The sequence below is a fragment of the Squalius cephalus genome (assembly GCF_949319135.1).
Source record: "Squalius cephalus genome assembly, chromosome: 19".
Classification (NCBI taxonomy): Eukaryota; Metazoa; Chordata; class Actinopteri; order Cypriniformes; family Leuciscidae; genus Squalius; species Squalius cephalus.
The window spans coordinates 25,564,617-25,584,091 of record NC_137140.1 but is presented as its reverse complement, the minus strand read 5'-3'; the positions used below and the strand labels follow the sequence as shown (position 1 = coordinate 25,584,091).

Below are 19,475 nucleotides of genomic sequence, written 5' to 3'. Positions count from 1 at the left end.
ATGCTGGTCAAATAGTTTCCCTAAGTTTTGCTGATTAGCTTCATGACTATGCTAGTCCAGTAGCTAGACCACCAAAAACCATCATAAACCAGACTGTTCCAGCATGCAAATCTATCTTTTCAGCAGAGTTAATTAACATAAATGTGCAAAGCATGCACATCCACACGCTGCATATCTCTAATACATTCCCATGTAATGACTCCCCAGAGATGAGTCGTTTCTGCACCTGTCTTTCATGTGGGATTTTCTTTCTGACCGAAGGGGGATTCTTCCTCGAAACTGATCTCTTTCTGACCTCAGCCCTGCTCAGCTAGAATAGGAATTCCACACGTGTTTGCCTGCAGGAGTAATGGTTTTAAAAGGGTGTGGAGCTAGCTATGAGGTTTCCCAAATCAGCCGGTTCATAACATTACTAAATTCCCCTACTGATACCCACAATGCAATGACAGCCCCTGGGCAAACAGAGCACTGATCCTCTCCTCATCACACAAAAAACACACTAATGGACACACAGGGATGATGAGGGTTAGCGGTAGCTTGTGAACCATAAAGTTGAATGATGGCAAGGGGTTACAGACAAGCGGCTGGGAAAATCTCCTTTCGCTTGTATTTTACTTGTGCTAAGTGGTTTGATTGAAACCTCCTGCTTGACTTGACGTGCTTGTGCTTCTCAAAAGCAGAAGTGAGGGGAACAGGCAGGCTTAGTTATAGCAAGGCACATATATAAACAACTGGATGTCAAGGATACAGGAAGTTGAATGCAAAAGCTTGCTAGAGGCTCCGCTGCGATAAGTGATGCAGAACAAGAGTAAAACACACATTCAAGAGGGACCAATGGTTAGTGTTTTGGTGGGAAAATAAGAAGGAAGATACTGATTGAACTGTGTAGAAAGTATTGTTTTTCTTTTTCGACCCCAACTCACAAGCCCCACATTTCTCACTTCATCCCACCCTCACTCTTCTAGACTCAACATTAAATCTTTGAAACAGGAAAAAACTGTGCTGAGTTCTCAGGCATCAGACAATGTTTAAAAAGAAAAAGAAGGCATTTCAGGGTAGCGTCAAACTCAGTTTCGCTTCTTCTCCGGCCACTGGCGAGGATCAAGACCATGTCCACATCCCAGAATAACCATAACAACAGTGAGATCTGTTTATATGCTGCTAAGTGCTTGTAAAAATCACTGTGAGCAAAAGAAAAATCCTTAAATCTCAGTACTGTATGTTGAGACTGAACTCCACCCCAGGCTTGTTTTCATATTCTAATCCATAAATCATACCATCTTCTCCTTGAAAAGAAAAAAAGTTACGAAAACAAATGTAGTCTATATAGGAAACATTTCAAGTCTAAGGCATAAATAATGATAAAGCACCAGTCTTTGGGACAAAAAGTGAAAAAATGCACGTGGGCAAGAGACCAAAAGAACACCCAGAACATGGAAAATCCCCCGTTCCCATGCCAAAAATTCAGTGAAGAAAAAAACCTGACTCACCAGGGCCAAAACATTTCTGAGGTAGAGAGGGGTACTGAAGGAAAATAATCTTTTTAGCTTTATTTAAAAACAGGAGTGGCTCTCTGAACTGTCTGTCTGTACTGTCATCATTCATGTATTGGTTTCTGTATTTGAGTCAATTACAGACATGGCGAAAACACTGGTAAAACTGATCAAATCAATCAAGTCTATAGTGGGAAAAAATGACAGCAAAATTATTTAATTCAATTCTTTAATCAAATCAACTTAATTTAAATTGCATTAATCCAGAATTATATTGGAACATTATTGTTTTCAGTACTAGTGCCGATAATCTTCCACTACTATTTTGAAGTCTGTGGCCTCTTTGCTATTTTAGTGTCGCTATTTTTAGTGCGGCAAGTAGCTGTGAGACTGCAGCATGTGCACACTTCTGTTTACAGGTCAAACCTAAACAGAAACACTAACTTGAATGTAGTCTAACTTTATGGTTCGTGTACAGAGTAATCTGGGTACGGACAGGCAGGATAGAGGTGTTATGGGGCCTCCCTGCAGTTTGGGTCAGAGCAGAGACGGAAATGAGGAAGAACAAGGAGAAGAGTCACTTGGAGTTCTGAGAGTGCGGGTAGAAGAGAGCGTTTTCACCATAGACAGGGCCGTCCTGGGGCAAAACTGTGAGTATTTCCGTGCTCTCTTTCGCTCTGGGATGAAGGACAGCCAGCTGAATGAGTTCCACCTGCAGGGAGGCCTGAAAGCGAGGGGCTTCCTCATAGCCATGGCGGTTTGCAGGGGTGAGCGCCCTGCTATACAAGACCCAGATGAGATTGTGGAGGCCGCAGAGTGTGCAGCTTTCCTCCAAGTGGACATTCTAGTCCAGCACTTGATAGACCTTCTTGATACCGACAACTGCATTCTTTTGTACAACACGGCATCGGTGTACGGCTTGTGGAGGTTGTTTCAGTTAGCTGCGGTGTTCATCCGCGATGCTTACACTGACCTGCAAGACATGGTCAAGACACTCCCAGAGGAGCTGATCTGCTACGTGGAGTCGCTTTCACCAACATCGTTTGTCGCTCTAGGGACTCATTCCCCGTCCATGAAGATGCTGCAAGACTGCTACAGGACAGTGTTTTACCTCGATGAAGAACCGGGTACTTGGAAATACCTGACTGATCTGCCAACAGACGCCAGCACCTCCATGGCCGGGGTGGCCATCGTGGGGAACCGGCTGTATATCGTTGGAGGAGTACGGGGAGTTAGCAAGGAAACTGTGGACTTAAGCTACTGTTATGACACAGAAACCAACGCTTGGAGTGTGTTTGATGGTCCTCAGCAGTCCAGGTATAACTTTACCCTGGTGGGTCATGATGGACACTTGTATGCCATCGGAGGTGAATTCGACAAAAAGATTATGTCCTCGGTAGAAGCATGTGATGTTTCCACAGGCGCGTGGACATTTTGTAAGAACGCGCCTCGTACTGTGGCTGCACCGGCTAGCGCTGTTGCCAGGCGTAGGATATTTGTATGTTTCTGGAAGTCTCCAGATACAACAGACATTTATGAATATGCACCTAAAAATGATGAATGGACGCTGGTCACCACTATGGTCAAGCCTCAGAGTTACGGACACTGCATGGTGGCTCATGGCGACAACCTGTATGTCATGAGGAACGGCCCATGTGATGACTTCCTGCGCTGCCTCATGGACTGCTACAACATCACTACGGGGCAATGGACGGCCATGCCAGGACACTACGTCAATAGCAGGGGTGCCCTCTTCACAGCTATGGTGAGGGGGAACTCTGCATTCACCGTCAACCGCAATTTGACCCTGGAATATGTAATTTGTGGTGACAAGTGGAAGCCTCGCAGACAGATGACGGGTTTTCCAAAAAGCGGATCGCTTTGGACCTGCTTACTCAGACTGCCCAAGAACACAGATACACAGCAGGAACGTGATGAAGAGGAAGCATTAGAGATTAATGCCAATGTGGAATGTGTGGAAGATTCGGTAGAGGCTAATCATCCACCTTAGGGATTGTTGATCAATCCGTTGTTTCATTTGCAATTGTAATTAAAAGAGTGGCATGTCCAAAAGTGAAAATTCTGTTATTATTTACTTACCCTTTTTTCTGTTGAGCACATAGGAAGATATTTTAAATAATACATTGTACACTGTTTTCCATACAATGAAAGAAAACGGGGAAATGCAAAGTGAGTGGCAGGTACATTTGAAATATTTCTCCTTTTTTGTTCCACAGAAGAAAGAAAGACAGATTTAGAACACGCGAGAGTGAGTATATGATTATATGACATTATATATGCATATTGCATGACAGTATATGACAGAATTTTCAATTAATAAAATGCACAAATTCATCTAATGTTATAAACAATAAATAAACTGTCTCTCTCTATGCATATTGTCTACTCTATGGCAAATGAGAGAAACACTAATTTAATAGGTGTGAACACATCTACCGTCTCTCCTTCCCACACATATGCACACGTGTCTATTCTCTAACTGCGGTTCTCCAGCCTCTATAAACAGCTCCCAGATCGCTTGCGCAGCTGCTGTTAATCAGACCCAGCACCCTGCAGATGGGTCTGAAGTTCAAAGTCTTCTCACTGGAGAGCTTTAATGCTCTCCATCCTCCTGTCTGTCTGTATGTCTGACTGACTGCAGACTCCCACAGCAGCCTAAGATTGATACAGGAGCTACAAAGTATTTCAGGAGAAAGACTCCACGTTTTTTACTTCCTCATATTTCTCTCATTTAAAAAAGAATTATGTGATCTTTTAAGGTGATTACTGTTTCTAATCAAGGCAGAATTCATTATCAAACTGCAGGACTAGTTATTTGGCCTGTGAGTGGCTTATAAACAAAAACACACAGCATTTTTGAGCGTGGGAAACAGATACATAACAAATATGTGGCAAGTAAAAAGGCCCAAATGACAGTAAACATCAGATAATAAAAGACAGCATGACCACTGTGGTCTTGCACTGTAGTAGTTATTGTGATTGAAAAAGATAGGGCTTTGCAATATAACATAGACATTATATGTAGGCTTCATCAAAATTTTTGATCCTTTTGATAATATTTAATACACAGTACATCAAAATTAGGGCTTGACATTAGCGCCCACCAACCCGCTAAATGTGGGTGGATTTCAGCAGTGCCGTGTAACACAGTCACTCCTACTAAATAACCAAAATTTCTAAAATTGTGGCCAGTGAAAATGCTGAGAGGCTAATAACTTTGGAAAACCACTAGCCACAGTGGCTTGTGAGCAAAAAAGTTAATGTCAAGCCCTAATCAGAATATATTTATTTCCTCTGCAATGGCTCCTTTCAACCAAACTAGCTGCAACTGTAGTTCTAATCTAATTCAGCAAAAATCTAGTTAACAATGTTTTTTTTTTTTTCTCAGAGTTTTTTACTAAATGAACAAACTGACAATAATTATTATTATTACCGAATCACTTATTCTTAAATCACTGAATCACTGATTATTGAATCGCTGAATTTTGACTCAATGAATTAAAACATGCTGAAAATGACTATACTATAGTCTATAGTCAATATACTATATCGCCCAACCCTAATAGTAGATTACATTTAGTATAGCATTTGTCTTGCTTACATCTTAAGACACATTAGATTTGAAACTGAACTGTGTTGGTTGTTGTCGGATTTTTGTTTCAGTGTCTTTGTGCTAATGTTGGTGTTTAAACGAGGTTGAAATGATGCTGAGGGTCACTCACTGGTCTAGGAGGAGGCGGCTCTGGTGGGTTCTGGTGTTTTCCTGGTTCTCCATTGGCTTCTGGTCTGTTGTCTAACAAGCATATAGATTTTCACACAGAACAACAGTGGCTGTTAATGAATAGATCAAAGACTTTTCAAAGGGTTCATCATGTGCAGCAAAAAGAAGCATGTGTACGCAAGCAACAAGTAGACATAATATTTCTGCTGTTCGGCTCGGTTCTGGTATCAATGGTTAGCCTGCGGCAGTCTCTTAGAGCTGTCCCATCGACATTCCTTCAACTTCCTCTCCAAACGGTAACATCTGGGTTGCTATAGGAACGCAAGGCAAATACCAAATCTGCACAGCAAGGGCTAAGAGTCACCCTTAGCCATCAAGAAGTCAAGACGTTATCAAGTAATGCCTTTTACTGAAATTTAATTCAATTCAATTCAATTCTCACCACTTACATTTCCCTGTTGGTCTACGTGAGCTTATATGATGTTTCACATTAGTGACTCATTGCAGATGATTTTTATTATTGATTTATCAGATGCAAATAGCAAAAGGTTGTGGACATTTTCACATATGGGCAGGAAATTATGAAATTACATTGTAAAAAGTCCCTCTTCACAACACTGAAACTCATAGGGTTGTTCTCCTGATAAGCCTTTTTAAAAATGCGTTTATTAAAATGGTGCCGTTTGCAAATCTGATCAAAGAATGCCACCGCAGTTTAGTCATGCATGCATCTTCTGGATACGTAGAAGACTGCGATACGAATGTTAAGTCTGGTTTTATTGTTACTATCATTCTTCAGTGAAATCTAAACAAAGCAGCTTGGCCTCAGATGGGGGTCTGGCAGAAAGAGCGAGAGGAGGACAGGAGTTACTGAGAAACAGACAGGAAATGGTGAGGGGTGGGGGATGGGGGGGACTTAACACTTCAACCATAACCCAATCACCCCCCTAAACATGACACATTCACAGCAGCGCTGTCAAACAGCAAGATAAACCATTGTGATATGTGAGAGACATGTTTGCAGGTTAGGGGTGATTTTCATCCTCACACCTGCAAAAGTTTTGCAAGCTAATTATAGAGAATATTATAGACTCACCTCTGTCTGTTCGGTCTTGGTTTTGACCTGTGACGATGACCTTGTTCATGTAGATGTATTCTTCATCTCCTTCTGCAAAATAACCAATATTAAAGACTGGATTATGGATTTGAACCATAACGTCAGTTTTTTTGTTGCAGGTAGATGAGTTTTGTTACATTTTTGTAACATTAGATGAGTTTTTGTTGCAGGAGCCTAAAATTATTTGGGTACATTACGGACCTGATCTCATGAGAAAACATTTTTCTTTTAAAGGGATAGTTCACTTTGAAATTAAATTTTGGTATGTTTTAGCTTTACCTCAAGGGTATCCAAGATGTAGGTGTATTTTTTTCCGCAGTAGTTTCAATTTTGATATTTTTAGGTCAAACCGTTCTTGTCTGACAGTCATATCATGCAGGTCTGTGGTCACTGTCTCAAAGAGCATGCACATAGTCCAAATTAAAACAATTCCCCATCGTCCATATTAAACAATTCCCCATCGTAAGTACACATTGATGGCCTAAGACACGAAACGAGCGGTTTGTGTGAGAAAACGAACAGTATTTATATCGTTTTTAACTCTTGTACACAGCCACGTCCAAGTGATCTGAGGGCGCGGGCGCTTCCTGCTGTGTGACGTGTACGCAGACTGGTGCATAGATATATACACTAGAATAGATTTCGCCTGAATTAGATTTGAATTAGAATTAGATTTGCTGGAATGAGATGGAAACAAATCCATACAAATTCGCCACCAATTTGCCAACTTAAAACAGTTGTCAGGAGACTGTATTGTAATTTACACTTAAAATGTGACTTGTGAAATGTGACTTAAAAGTGTCACTGGCTAAGGATAAGGATATTGGCACTGGATAAGCCAATATTTATTTTCATATCATGACCAATATAAAAAATCTACTATATTTTGTCTAAATGTAAAATAAATGAAATAATATACTCTAGATATCACAACATTATAATGTACAGTATGAAAAAGGGATATTCATTTTGAGATTGGCTAAAGATTACATTTAGCAGTGTTATTAAATTATTTACAACTTTAAAGGGATAGTTCACCCAAAAATGAAAATTCTGTCATCATTTACTCACCCTCAAGTTGTTTCAAACCTGTATGAATTTCGTTCTTCTGCTGAACACAAAAGAAGATATTTTGAAGAAAGCTGGTATCTAAACAGTTGATGGGGAAAAAAACAAAACAAAAACTATGGAAGTAAATGGGGCCCATCAACTGTTTGGTTCCCCATATTCTTCAAAATATCCTCTTTTATGTTCAGCAGAAGAAAGAAATTCATACAGGTTTGAAACAACTTGAGGGTGAGTAAATGATGACAGAATTTTCATTTTTTGGGTGAACTATTCCTTTAAGTGAGCATTAGTTGTTGGCAAAGACATGGACATTTTTAAATGGAGAAATGAGTATGTACAATATCCAATATCGACCAATATCAGTAAAAGAAGTTTATAGGTTTTAAATGATAAAACAATACACATACTGTTCGAATTGAAGACAAAAAGTAAATTTGGACATTTTATAGTTGGTCAAACATTAGTAAAACTACTAAAATGTGATGATCTACACCTGTGGTTTCTCTGCTAGGACACCTGTGTGAACATGAGGAACTTTGCTTATTTATGCAATAAATGTGTGGCCTAAACATCCAAATACTTTTTTAGGCCATTGAATGTGAACTTGCTGGAATAAAGATACTCTTCACTCCACTCATTTAACCTTGCCGGGACTTGCCAAAGACTTCTTTGACTTTGACTTCCAAAGACTTCTCTCATATTTAATGTTTTTTCAGATTCTGGACGCTTTCATCCCTCACGTATTTTACTGAACATGTAATAGATTTCTATTATGGAGAAGAACAGTGAGAGTTTTGTCTCACACTTCTCTTGTGTAAGGGTCCAAAGGCATCTCCAGGGCCCCTCCTTCTGTACACATCAAAGGCAGGCCAGTGGGAGACATAGAGAGGTCATATTCTATCATAATAAAAGTGCTGATTTAGTCCCAGCCTGTGAGAGATGGATTTACAGCTTGCTTGGCAACAAAAACATTTTAGGACATTATTTTGGATCTTCACAATTATTCAGAAGAACTAAATTAAGCATAAAAGATAAGATGTGGCAATCCACAGGTAACAAAGCTTTGATGTATTTTTGAAGGGGATATAAAACCCTGTGACAAAACAAAAACATGTTTCGATGGTACAGTGAAAACAGATTGGGATTTGGAGGATGGAAATGAAAGCTATTTATAAGCTGCTACTAAAAGGAAGTGAGTGTCCCTAGAGGATAAAAACAGCCTTGGAAAATGATACAGCTTGAAGCCAGGGGAGGAAGTGCACAAGCCCGAGACCAGAACATGAAAAACCTACAGCCATGCTTGTGTGAAGAAAGAAGCAAATGGATGGACCAAAATTACGGGCTCCTTAATAAGACAGAACAGAGCAGATTCTCTAAACAACACGCAAGTTATAAATGTGTTGCTCCCAATGAGAACCATTGTGCTATTCAAGTGTATGCTGAAATAAATAAATATGTATGAAACGGTCATTTTTGTTGGGCCTTTTACTTTTTTTCATTGACAAGAGTAAAGAGAGAAGGGACATCACAGGCTTTTTCAGGTAGACAACCTGATTCCACGTAAAAAAAAAAAAATGCGGACACCCCAAATCAGTGGGAAATTGCCAGCTAATTGCCAACAGCAGACAAAATCATTAGTCATTTAATGTTAGTCCCTTTGGTCCAATCAGACCACTTTGAATCCTTCCTGGACCACCAATGGTTTGCAGATCACAGTTTGAGAAGGATTTGGTGTAGAATTAGATCAGGGATGGGCAACTTCGGTCCTGGAGGGCCACTGTCCTACAGAGTTTAGCTTCAACCTTAGCTTCCTACTTGAGCTAAACTCTGTAGGACAGTGGCCCTCCAGGACCGAAGTTGCCCATCCCTGAGTTAGATGGTTAGTCTAGACCAGGGGTGCCCAATCCTCCTCCTGGCGATCGACTGTCCTGCACAGTTCATCTCCAACCCTAATCAAACACACCTGAAGCAACCAATTAAGGTCTTCAGAGCACGTCAGGATCACTTGAAAATTAAAGGCAGGTGTGTTTGATTAGGGTTGGAGATGAACTGTGCAGGACAGTCGATCGCCAGGAGCAGGCTTGGGCACCCCGGTCTAGACATTATGTTGTTACGTATGTACCATTGGAAGACTTGTATGATTGCAGCAGCTCATTCAGGAGGCCCTTCTGTACTGTGGCATTTCCACTCAGCTTCTCTCCATCCAGGATCTTCAGGAACCTCTGCAGCTGCTCCAACAGCTGCTCCAGCACTGCACACACACACACGATAATTAGTTTAAGTAATAAATAATATCCTCATGTCAGTGCATTAGATCTCATGTACTGTGCTGAACCTTGATTTCGAGTAAATACCTCTCATGCTGATTACAAATTAGTCACAGTAAAAATGAATACATGCTTAATAAGTTCAGAATTATCTCCAATCTGGCAACTCAAGTGAAGCAGTTTTCAATCAGTTGAAAATTACCAATGCCTGATAGCACAAAGGTGAATCACTTGTGCCTGTCAAGCAGTGCTTCACTAACCTTGAAAGCGATTGCTGTATATTACACACATTAAACCAAGTAGGTTTCATTACAAAACCAACTATTTCCTCATTATGTAAAATGCTCTATTGGCTAATTGGTGACAACATCCATATTATTTAGCCTTTTGTGTCTGTGTGAAGCTAGTTAGCATCAGCTTAAGTGAAGGATATGGCATGGGTTGTTGAGAGAGTCAGTGTGGGGTGAATGATGAGGCTTTGTCACTCTACCCACACTGACTCTCTCAACATCCCATGACGTATCCTTGTCACTCTACCCACACACCCTCAGGGGTCAGCAGCAAACTGGACATCCCAGTCTTGACTATGAGGGCCATACTTTGTTTTTCTCCTCTCATGAATCACGCTGCCTTACAACAGAAATGACCTTACTGGATACAAGCTCAAAAAAGGAAACGAAACAGAAAGTATAGATTAATATGTGCCATTAACATCTCATTAAAACTCCACATAAGGCTATCAAGAACTGGTGCATGCAAAAACAAAAACTATCAAACTCCTTTCAACAACATTCCATTCCATTTAGTCCAATAAAAATATGCCATTTGTCTTCGTTTTGTGGTATATAAAGGACAAATGAGTGAGTGCTGGTTGTTATTTAACTTACTAACAATCACTCTCCTGTTCATTTAAATATTTGGTCATCATACTTAAAATTTCGGATTCAAATGACCTTTATGTAATGCAACAATGTCATGAAGATGAGAGATTTGATCTCCAGCATTCACATTTTGAGCAATTATAATGTTTAATAAACAGCACTCAGCATCTTAAAAACTGAAAGTTCTGGTCCAGGATGCTATTTGGTCAACAGAGGATTCCAGCCACGCTAAAATACAAGAAATACAAACAGCTAAGATGTGCAACATTCATTCAACCTAGATGTGTATATCATTGCACAGCACAGCACAGCACAGATAGATGAAATATTAACCGTAATACTAGGTGCATTTACATGTCAGGGACTATATCATATTAATATTTTCATATTCATATGAATATATTCAGAGACAAAGAGGTTCAGGCACTTGGCTATAAAAACCCTTTAGTATATTTACAGACAAGCCTCTTGTACCTCACTGGTTAAATATAAACTTCTCTAGTTTCGAAACTAGTGACATGAACTATAAAACTATTCAACCCATGCTGATGTTTCTCTTATGGCTTCAACAGTGGAGATGTTTACTTTCCTCTAACTGTGGAACAGTAGTGTTTTACCCTGCCTTTAGGAAGGATAGGCCCAATTCAGTTTGGTGATGCAACACTAGGCAATATCTGTCTTTCTCCACAAGCAGTGTCCCTAGCCAGATGATCTGCTGTTCGGACAATGGATAGAGAAGAATGAATGCCATTAAATAATTGAAGTTTGCTGTGAATGTTTCAGTAACACTGGATTACTCATTGCCATGACCAAGGCAGATAACCAGTTTTCTTTAGCACGCACAATGAGCTGAATAACATTCATTTATAGATTGTTGACTTGAAATTTCATGCAGTGATACTAGTGTTACATGGATCTAAATCTTTACCAACATATATTTATACTTTAAAAAAATTAATTCGTCACATTACACGAACAGCAAAACTGATTAAAAATGGTGAAACATAAAAGAGATTTTAAATTCAAACCTTGATGCTAAAACAAACACTGACATGTCCTTTATCAACAAGTCTTATGCATATAAAATATGGAACAATCCTTTCCATATATGTCTATATACATATTTTATTGTCTATTATTACTAAGTCAATGGTAATAGTGAAATCTCTGCAATTACTGTGAGAGTAAGACATGCTTCGAGACATGTTAAGCACAGTAGGAAGTCATAGCTTAAGGAGAGCCGGATTTATTTGAACATTCTTGTCCGCCTCCTCAGAGACAGATAACATCTATCCATCTATCTCTGCGTGCATAAATAGCTCCTGAAAAGAACTCCTGTATGAAAGATAAAATCCCTTACAAAGACGTCAAACAAATAAACAAGCTCACTGTACATAACATGCGAGTGTGTTCAATATTCAATATTTCCTCAATTAGATTCAATATCTAGTTCACTGATAGGATTATTTAAATGATCATCTTTATGAAGATAATGACGTATCAAAGTAGATTCAAAGTTTTAAAGTACATACTACTTGATGGCATTACTATTTGTAGGAATTTGTTAATAAAATGTGGTTCTAACACATACATTTAATGTAAACATGCAGCAAATATTCCCGAAACAGCTTGTGGCTTCACTTAGCATCAACATTAAGTTCATAAGAATTCACAGTTTGTTTTGTTTTCTCACCCACAAAGAGTTGTCAACTATCCTAACACACACGACAAATCTTAAAGTAGCGGATATGCCACTTCCTTTGTTGATTTCCACAAAAAAAAGTGATAAAGTAACTTTTAAATTAAAAAAGTTAGAAAGTTGTTTTATTTTAGCAAGAAATATTTGGAAGAATTTCAACTGTTTTTGTCCATACAATGAAAGTTAATGGGGTCCAGCACTGACATTCATTGTAACATTACAACACTGAGACCTTTTTTCAATGTATCCTCTTTTGTGCTCCACAGAAGAAAGTCATACAGGTTTGAGGGTGAATAAAATATGAAAGAATTAACATTTTTGGATGAACTATCCCTTTAATATTGTCATGTTTTCTCTTCCCATGATGCTCAGCTGAGCATTTGTCCAAACATTTTCTTTGCGGTGTGTTTTCAGAGATTGACTTCGATGCCCTTCTCTGGAGGGACCATGGGAATGTGGAGTCAGCTGACTCTAGTCCAACAAGGGCCGAGTTTCCGTTGGATGCAGTTTGGCCCCAAGCCCATTAAACTCTCCAAACGGTGAGAACGAGAATGTTACATCCCTGTCAGCACTAGAACCGCTCACACTTCCTCAGAGTAATGAAACCTGGGTTTGACAGTGACTCTTCAGGCTGTCTATCACACGACAGTCACCGACTTAAAAGGGCAGAGCGTCAGAAAATATGCTCAAAAATGATCAACAATTTCACTTTGATTGAAGGAATGAGGACAGGGCCAGATCTTTGCGGCAAAGAGGGGATTTCTTTCTGATGTAATAAAAAAACCACTTCCTCATTCCCGGACAAATAGTGATTGCAAATAAAGGTGTTTGATGGTGTTTTGTAAACCCCACTCTATTTCTGGCCTTTCAGTTTGCAGTCAGACAAAGAAATTCTTTTTGCGGCCGATCCGCAGAGCAAGTGCTTGATGGAATGAGGAAGAGTTCAATAAAATCATTTCACACTGTGTACATTGTCGCTGTGCTTGTTTGTCTTGAGTGGCTATTGAACTGATTTTAGACACATGCTCGTGGTAAATTGTAAGGTTAAGCATCCCTCTTCCCAGAATCAAAGCCACAGAGCGTTTGCTGTATCAGAGCTGGCATAATAAACACGAGTTTAAATCGAGTGGACGATTTTGATGCCGCTCTGGCTTGCGTTAGTGTCCTAAGTGGTTTGATTTTTACAGGCAATTCCTGTCTGACACTTAAAATACAGCCAGGCTCCAGCTGTGGCTCATATACTTAGCTCAGCTCAAGGCGACGTGTCACAGCACATCATTTATTTGATTCCCGAGTCAAACCCTCAATCTCTAAAATGACGGGCTTTCGGCCATGTGGGAGGGCAATCACCGCAGTGATGGCATGTTTTTTGGTGTTTGTTTTTGCATAGAATTCTCTATTCTTGTTTAAAGGGAACAGATGACACCAACCATCCTGAGACTGCAGAAAAGCAGAACAGAATCACTGATCTTTTATATACCTCTAGAAAGAGCACTTCACAAAAACACTGGTCAATATGCATGCTGCAAACACAATACACAAGTCAAAGGTGGATCAGTACTATACAGTTGCTTGAGATTTTAAGTAAATGGATTTCAATACTACTATTGTACAACGTCCGTCTTTAAATACTTTCACCCCTATCTGACCCTTAGATTTAAAAAGGCCATATTTGCCCAATACTATAACCATGGCACTTTGAAGATGCCACTTTTTGCATGTTAAATGAGAAACTGCAATGTGCTGCGCTCATAAAACTTGCAGACTTGTCACGAACGAGATACCTGCCGACTCAAACCCAGCCAAATCAATCATTTGAAAACTATTACATCTTTTTCTACTGATACTACAATTTTACATACTCAGCATAAACAGCACAGTCCATGATTTTTGCCAGTGAACATAAAATCGTATAAAATTGCTATATAATCAGAACTGCTTCCGCACAAAAACATACAAGCTTCTTTAAAAACCACCAGAAATAAAGACTGGTTTCATCATGTTTAATGAGATATCATAATAATCTGGCTTCAATTCCTCTCAAACGCAACAACCACATTGAATCTTTACTAAAAACATATATATGCGCCCACCCAAATGACATTACTCAGTAAAATTGCATCAATTATATATAATTCTGTACAACATTAATTAAAACATACTGTGTCACGTTTCAGCATAATGCTGATCACACCCATGCTCTTAAACATCCATCTATCAGCCAACAACAAGTTACAGCAACAAGTACATTTTACTAATATATCTCTCGACACAGGAATGTTGCATTATGGTCTGGCCCCGCTGGCTCCACTTTATGCTTTTCAGTTTATTTAGATTAAGCAATCATGAGCACTGGCAACAGAAAATCAGATTACTCAGAAAATCTGGGTTACAAATTCCATTTCCTACAATTACTCCTTATCAAAAGGAGTCAAAATGTTTTCTTTTGTCTGGAGTCTCTAGACCATTTATAATCACAATTTTGGGACCGAGTTATGGATGAGATCTGTTGGGACCTATACGGTCAAATACATTTGACTACTTTAATATTGTATACATGGAGAAGAGCAGAGTAACCTCTTTATCCTTTTAGCTACAGTACATAAAACCTTGTGTGGGTGCAGCTATGGATCACATCATCTATTCTTCGGAAGACACTGCGATACCTTTGAACATGACTAAACTGCCTTGGGCCTTGAATCTTATCTCATGGAGATGAAATCAACACTCTGAAGACATTTGCTGAGTCATCTACAGCCTACACCCCGAGTACTCCATAAAACAATGCACACCACTGTTTTTAATGTTAAATTAAACTTTACTGAATAAAGCTGAAATAAAATCAATTGGATAACAATAAGATAACAAAAATAAGATTATTCTTTAACAGTAGCCAAATACTATGTTGATTTCCTAAAATGATTGGGCACTTGGAACTTCATTTATATTACTTTATAATACTGGGCTGTTGAATGCTTGAGTCTGATTGGCTGACGAACATTCTAAGGTGTGCAATTATTTTCAGGGAAATGCATGGCTAAAATAGTTCCAGGCAGATTTTGACTGCATTATAATTCTATTTCAAAGGTCCTTAGAGCAGAAAGGAACCAAAATCCAGACAATGACAAAGTAAGATCTTTCTCTCTCTCTCTAATAACTGCATTAGACTGCTATTCGTGGTTCGAGCCTCCATAGCTGTAAATTGATGTTTTGGAATTAGCAACGGAGGCATGGGATGAGATGAATAAGAAAATTGTACATACCATACCACAATGTCTTGAGGTGTGGTAACTGTAGTATAAGCGGAGTAATTGACGACAGGCTGTTGAATTATTAGGAAAATAATGAACTCCGCTTCGTGTCGTGGCCGCATCACCACCTCAGGGTGCATTATTATCTAATAATTCAACAGCCTGTCGTCAATTATTCTTTACATAATTCTTTTCCTATTGATTCAGTGATGCAACAATACAATCACAGTTATTTGTTGTTTTAAAGGAAGAGAAGTAATAAATAGGTTGCTTTTAAAAAGTGCTTAATTTATTTATGCCGCAATGCACTTTGAGAGTACACTGTTCCTCAGATCACAATTAAGTTAACAAAACTTAAATGGCTTAAGTAAATGCGGCTCAAAATAAGTAAGAAACATTTTTGTAAATAAGACTCGAATTATACATGATACAGTTAAATTAAGCAAATTAAGCTATTTTTTATGGTGTACAGTGCTATGTAGTAACTGATTATATGTAATCTGGATTACGTAATCAGATTCCAAAAATTAAATACTTGTAATTAGATTATATTACATTTTAAAATACTCATAATCAGAATAGTTACGTTTTTATTGATTACATTACTTAATATTCACAAAATGGCAGTAAATTATTCAAAATTAATTGATTCTCCCTAATTATTCTTTTTTTATTTTGAAAATTTTCCTTTCTGAAATGTTTTGTGGAATTGCACACATATAGGCGACTATAATTACATGGAAAATTTAGGGGCCGCACAGCATAAACAAATGAAAACAATTTTTTTAGTTATAGTTTTATTTTGATTGTTTTTATTTATTTTGTATAATTGAACTTTTATATGATTTAATTAATTATTAGCTTCTCAAAAAATGTATGAAACCCCCTTGCAGTTTCCCCCCCTAAACCCTACTTTGGGAAAGCATGACACAATGTAATGTTTAAATTGTTTAAATGTTGTTGACAACATAAATAATAAAATATTTTTTCTTTCTCTTTGTATTTTTATCTATATGGTACAATATTATACTATTATATAAAAAAGTTAGGTCAAAAGTTATCTTAAGTAATCAAAAAGTATTCAGATTGTATTATCTAAAATGTGTAATCTAATAAATAATGTTACTAACTACAATTTGTATCATGTAATTTGTATTTATTAAGGGACTACTGACAGTGTAATTTCCAAGTGATGATTGAACCATAAAAAGTAGGAGTTATGTACTGAAATGGAGTCAGGTTGTTCTAGGGGAGGTACTGAAAAGTAAGAGGGATTTATGACATCAGCCGAAATGGGAAGTGGTTTCAGAGGTGGAGGAAGTACATTTTAATAAAAGATTACAGACACCATTTATTACTGTAAAAAAAAACTGTGCACTAATGAGTCATGCACAACAAGAGCAGGAACGTGCATAAAGCAAGCAAAAAGATAAGATGAGACTTTATGGTGCTCAGTTTTAAATAAAAAATAACAAAGAAACTAGGGCATAAAACAAACTTTTCTCACCCAGCCTCTCCCATTTCTCCTTTCTAACTGTCTACAGACACAAAAGAGACTGATTTAAACTTAGAAACCCTCCCCAGTTTTCTGCTTTCTCACAAATACTTCTGCTGTGCTACTTATGTCTTGGCTGTGATTGTAGTTGGACTGAAATTTATCCTTAGACTGTGTGGTTTATTTGTTTACGTTGTTCCTCTTCAACACGTGCACAGCATTTTGACTTTGATTGACATTTGCTGCGCAGATGATAATAATGAATAACAGTTTTGGAGCGTCAGTGACAGTTTTGCATGCAGTGTTACTGTATAGAGTTCATTTGTGTGAACGATTACCCAAAACCCTCGGATACATATATATATATATAGTTTAGCTCATTTATTTGGCTAAGGAGTGCTTTTTCACACAGTGCTCATGTCTCTTTAATATTTACATAGGAACATTGAAACATTGATTATTGTGAAAAAGACTATGGCAAATGTTTGGAAAATGTCAACGATTAACTCCATTTACAAGCATGAACATTGACCAAGCTTTAAAATTGTCAGGAAAATGGTTTAGTGACAAATCCAGTGATAATGTATTGTTTTTAGAGCAATTTCATTTGGAATGACTCACTTTAAAGATCCCCTGAAATAATTTGACAAACACAGTTTTCCCTCCAGTGTTGATGTGTTTCCAATTAAAACAAGACATTGTGCATGGTGGGGCGTACTGAAGGGCTTGAGCTATTTTTTAAATAGCCAAAGTCTTTAGTTAACATTATAGCCAAGCAAAAAATTATTTGCTACTTGCTATTGGCAATAAAAAAAAAAAAATAAAAAAAAATGAATACACCCCTGTGCACAAAATGAAGCATTAATATTTTTGGTCCATTTTCCTGGAAGAGAATACTGTAAGCTTTAATTGTTAATAGTTTATTTTGTCATCTTTCAGAGTTACACTCCCATATACACTGTAGAAAGATTACAAAAAAAAGAAAACAGTCAAGACATTACAGTGTTGAGAAAAGATTTCTTAAAAAAAGCCTGTTCTTTTGAATCTCATCAAAGTGAATCCTGAAACATGTATCATGGTTTCCAAAATTATTAAGCAGCACAACTGTTTTCAACATTGATAATAATAAGAAATGTTTCTTGAGCACCAAATCAGCATATTAGAATGATTTCTGAAGGATCGTGTTACTATGAAGATGCTAAAAAGTAAAAACGGATATAAAACTCAAGGTTCAAATCATTTTACGGTTTTTGAGTCATGACCAACTGTGTTTATGAGAATACTTGCCGAGATGGGTATTTTGACATCATTTTGTGTATATGTGTCCGTTCAAGTGCAAAGAGATGCGAAAGAGGAATCAGTTCTCCTCTCTGTGTATACGCGAAAACTTGAGTTCTCTTTTGCCTCTTCTTGCGCTGGAATGGTTTAAAATGAATGTGAATTTGAACGTGAAAATTTGTAAAAGAAAACAGTTAATCTGCGTGCCAAACTGTGGGACCTGGTCCGTACAGATCACGGATCAACGATCCGTTGCACCCGTAAAAATAATCATAATAGAATGTATGTTAAATTGCAATAATATGTCACAATATTTCTGATTTTACTGTATTTTTTATCAAATAAATGCAGCGTTGGTAAGCACGAGGGAGATCTTAGATTTAAATGGTAGTAAAGATGACCTCAGAGAAATGAACATGAAGCTACAAAACTCATTTCTAATGGGCACAACGTTCCCAAACTAATTTGATTATGTAAGCATGTTTATCATCCTGTCAATAAGTAAAGAAAAATGCGGCCAACAATGCAAATGGACATCAAACATCAACCGTAAAAACACCTAGGTTACATAAACATTGCATTAATGTTAATTTAATTTTAATAAGCAGTGTTCATTTGTAGCATGTAATGTATAGTATATGACCTCTCACAACGTTGTCATTTTCCATTGGCTGTGCTTATGTTAGCGTAACTCTCCCAGCCCGGCTGTTGATTGGCTCACCTCTGTTTAGCCTGGCCACGCTGCCTCTGACCTCATTCATTTAGTGAAGGATAAATGAGTGATGACAAGACTGATTGAAGGGATTCAGTCCACACTGTTTAATCTTCATCTTCTCCTGGCCATCAAAGGGCCATTAATATGGGTCAAATCTAGGACTAACTTCAAACAATTTTCTTGCCATTATACTCATGAAAGGGGAATATTAGAATCAATGGCGATACAGAAACAAAGTGACACTAACTTGGAAAATAGACAGTTGAAATCATATACAGATAAGACTTCAAACACACAGCGCAGCCATCAGCAGTCTCACTGTGATTGAGTTCTCACAAATTCTGATGCAAGTTATTACAGTTATTGTGCTGGCTGAACATGCATTCACATAATTTTGAGATTTTGTGCTGCAATAGTCACAACAAGATGTCAGCGGCAAAACAAAACAATGTTTTGACTTCATCAGAAC

General features: G+C 38.0%; 2 protein-coding genes across 3 annotated transcripts in view; one reads left to right on the top strand and one right to left on the bottom strand.

Moving 5' to 3' along the window:
• afap1l2 (actin filament associated protein 1-like 2) overlaps window positions 1-19,475 on the bottom strand; it is a 39,789-nt gene that overhangs the window by 13,958 nt on the left and 6,356 nt on the right. For both annotated transcript variants that reach the window (XM_079851610.1, XM_079851611.1), the window contains exons 2-4: window positions 9,543-9,671; window positions 6,332-6,403; window positions 5,237-5,307 (exon numbers count right to left, since the gene is read on the bottom strand). In XM_079851610.1, the coding sequence (XP_079707736.1) occupies window positions 5,237-5,307; window positions 6,332-6,403; window positions 9,543-9,671 (272 nt within the window). The remainder of the gene's footprint in view (window positions 1-5,236; window positions 5,308-6,331; window positions 6,404-9,542; window positions 9,672-19,475) is intronic.
• On the top strand, window positions 1,868-3,883 carry LOC307147122 (kelch repeat and BTB domain-containing protein 13). The gene has a single exon (XM_079851614.1). It carries the CDS (start codon window positions 1,957-1,959, stop codon window positions 3,502-3,504), a length of 1,548 nt encoding a protein of 515 aa, XP_079707740.1. The 5' UTR covers window positions 1,868-1,956; the 3' UTR covers window positions 3,505-3,883.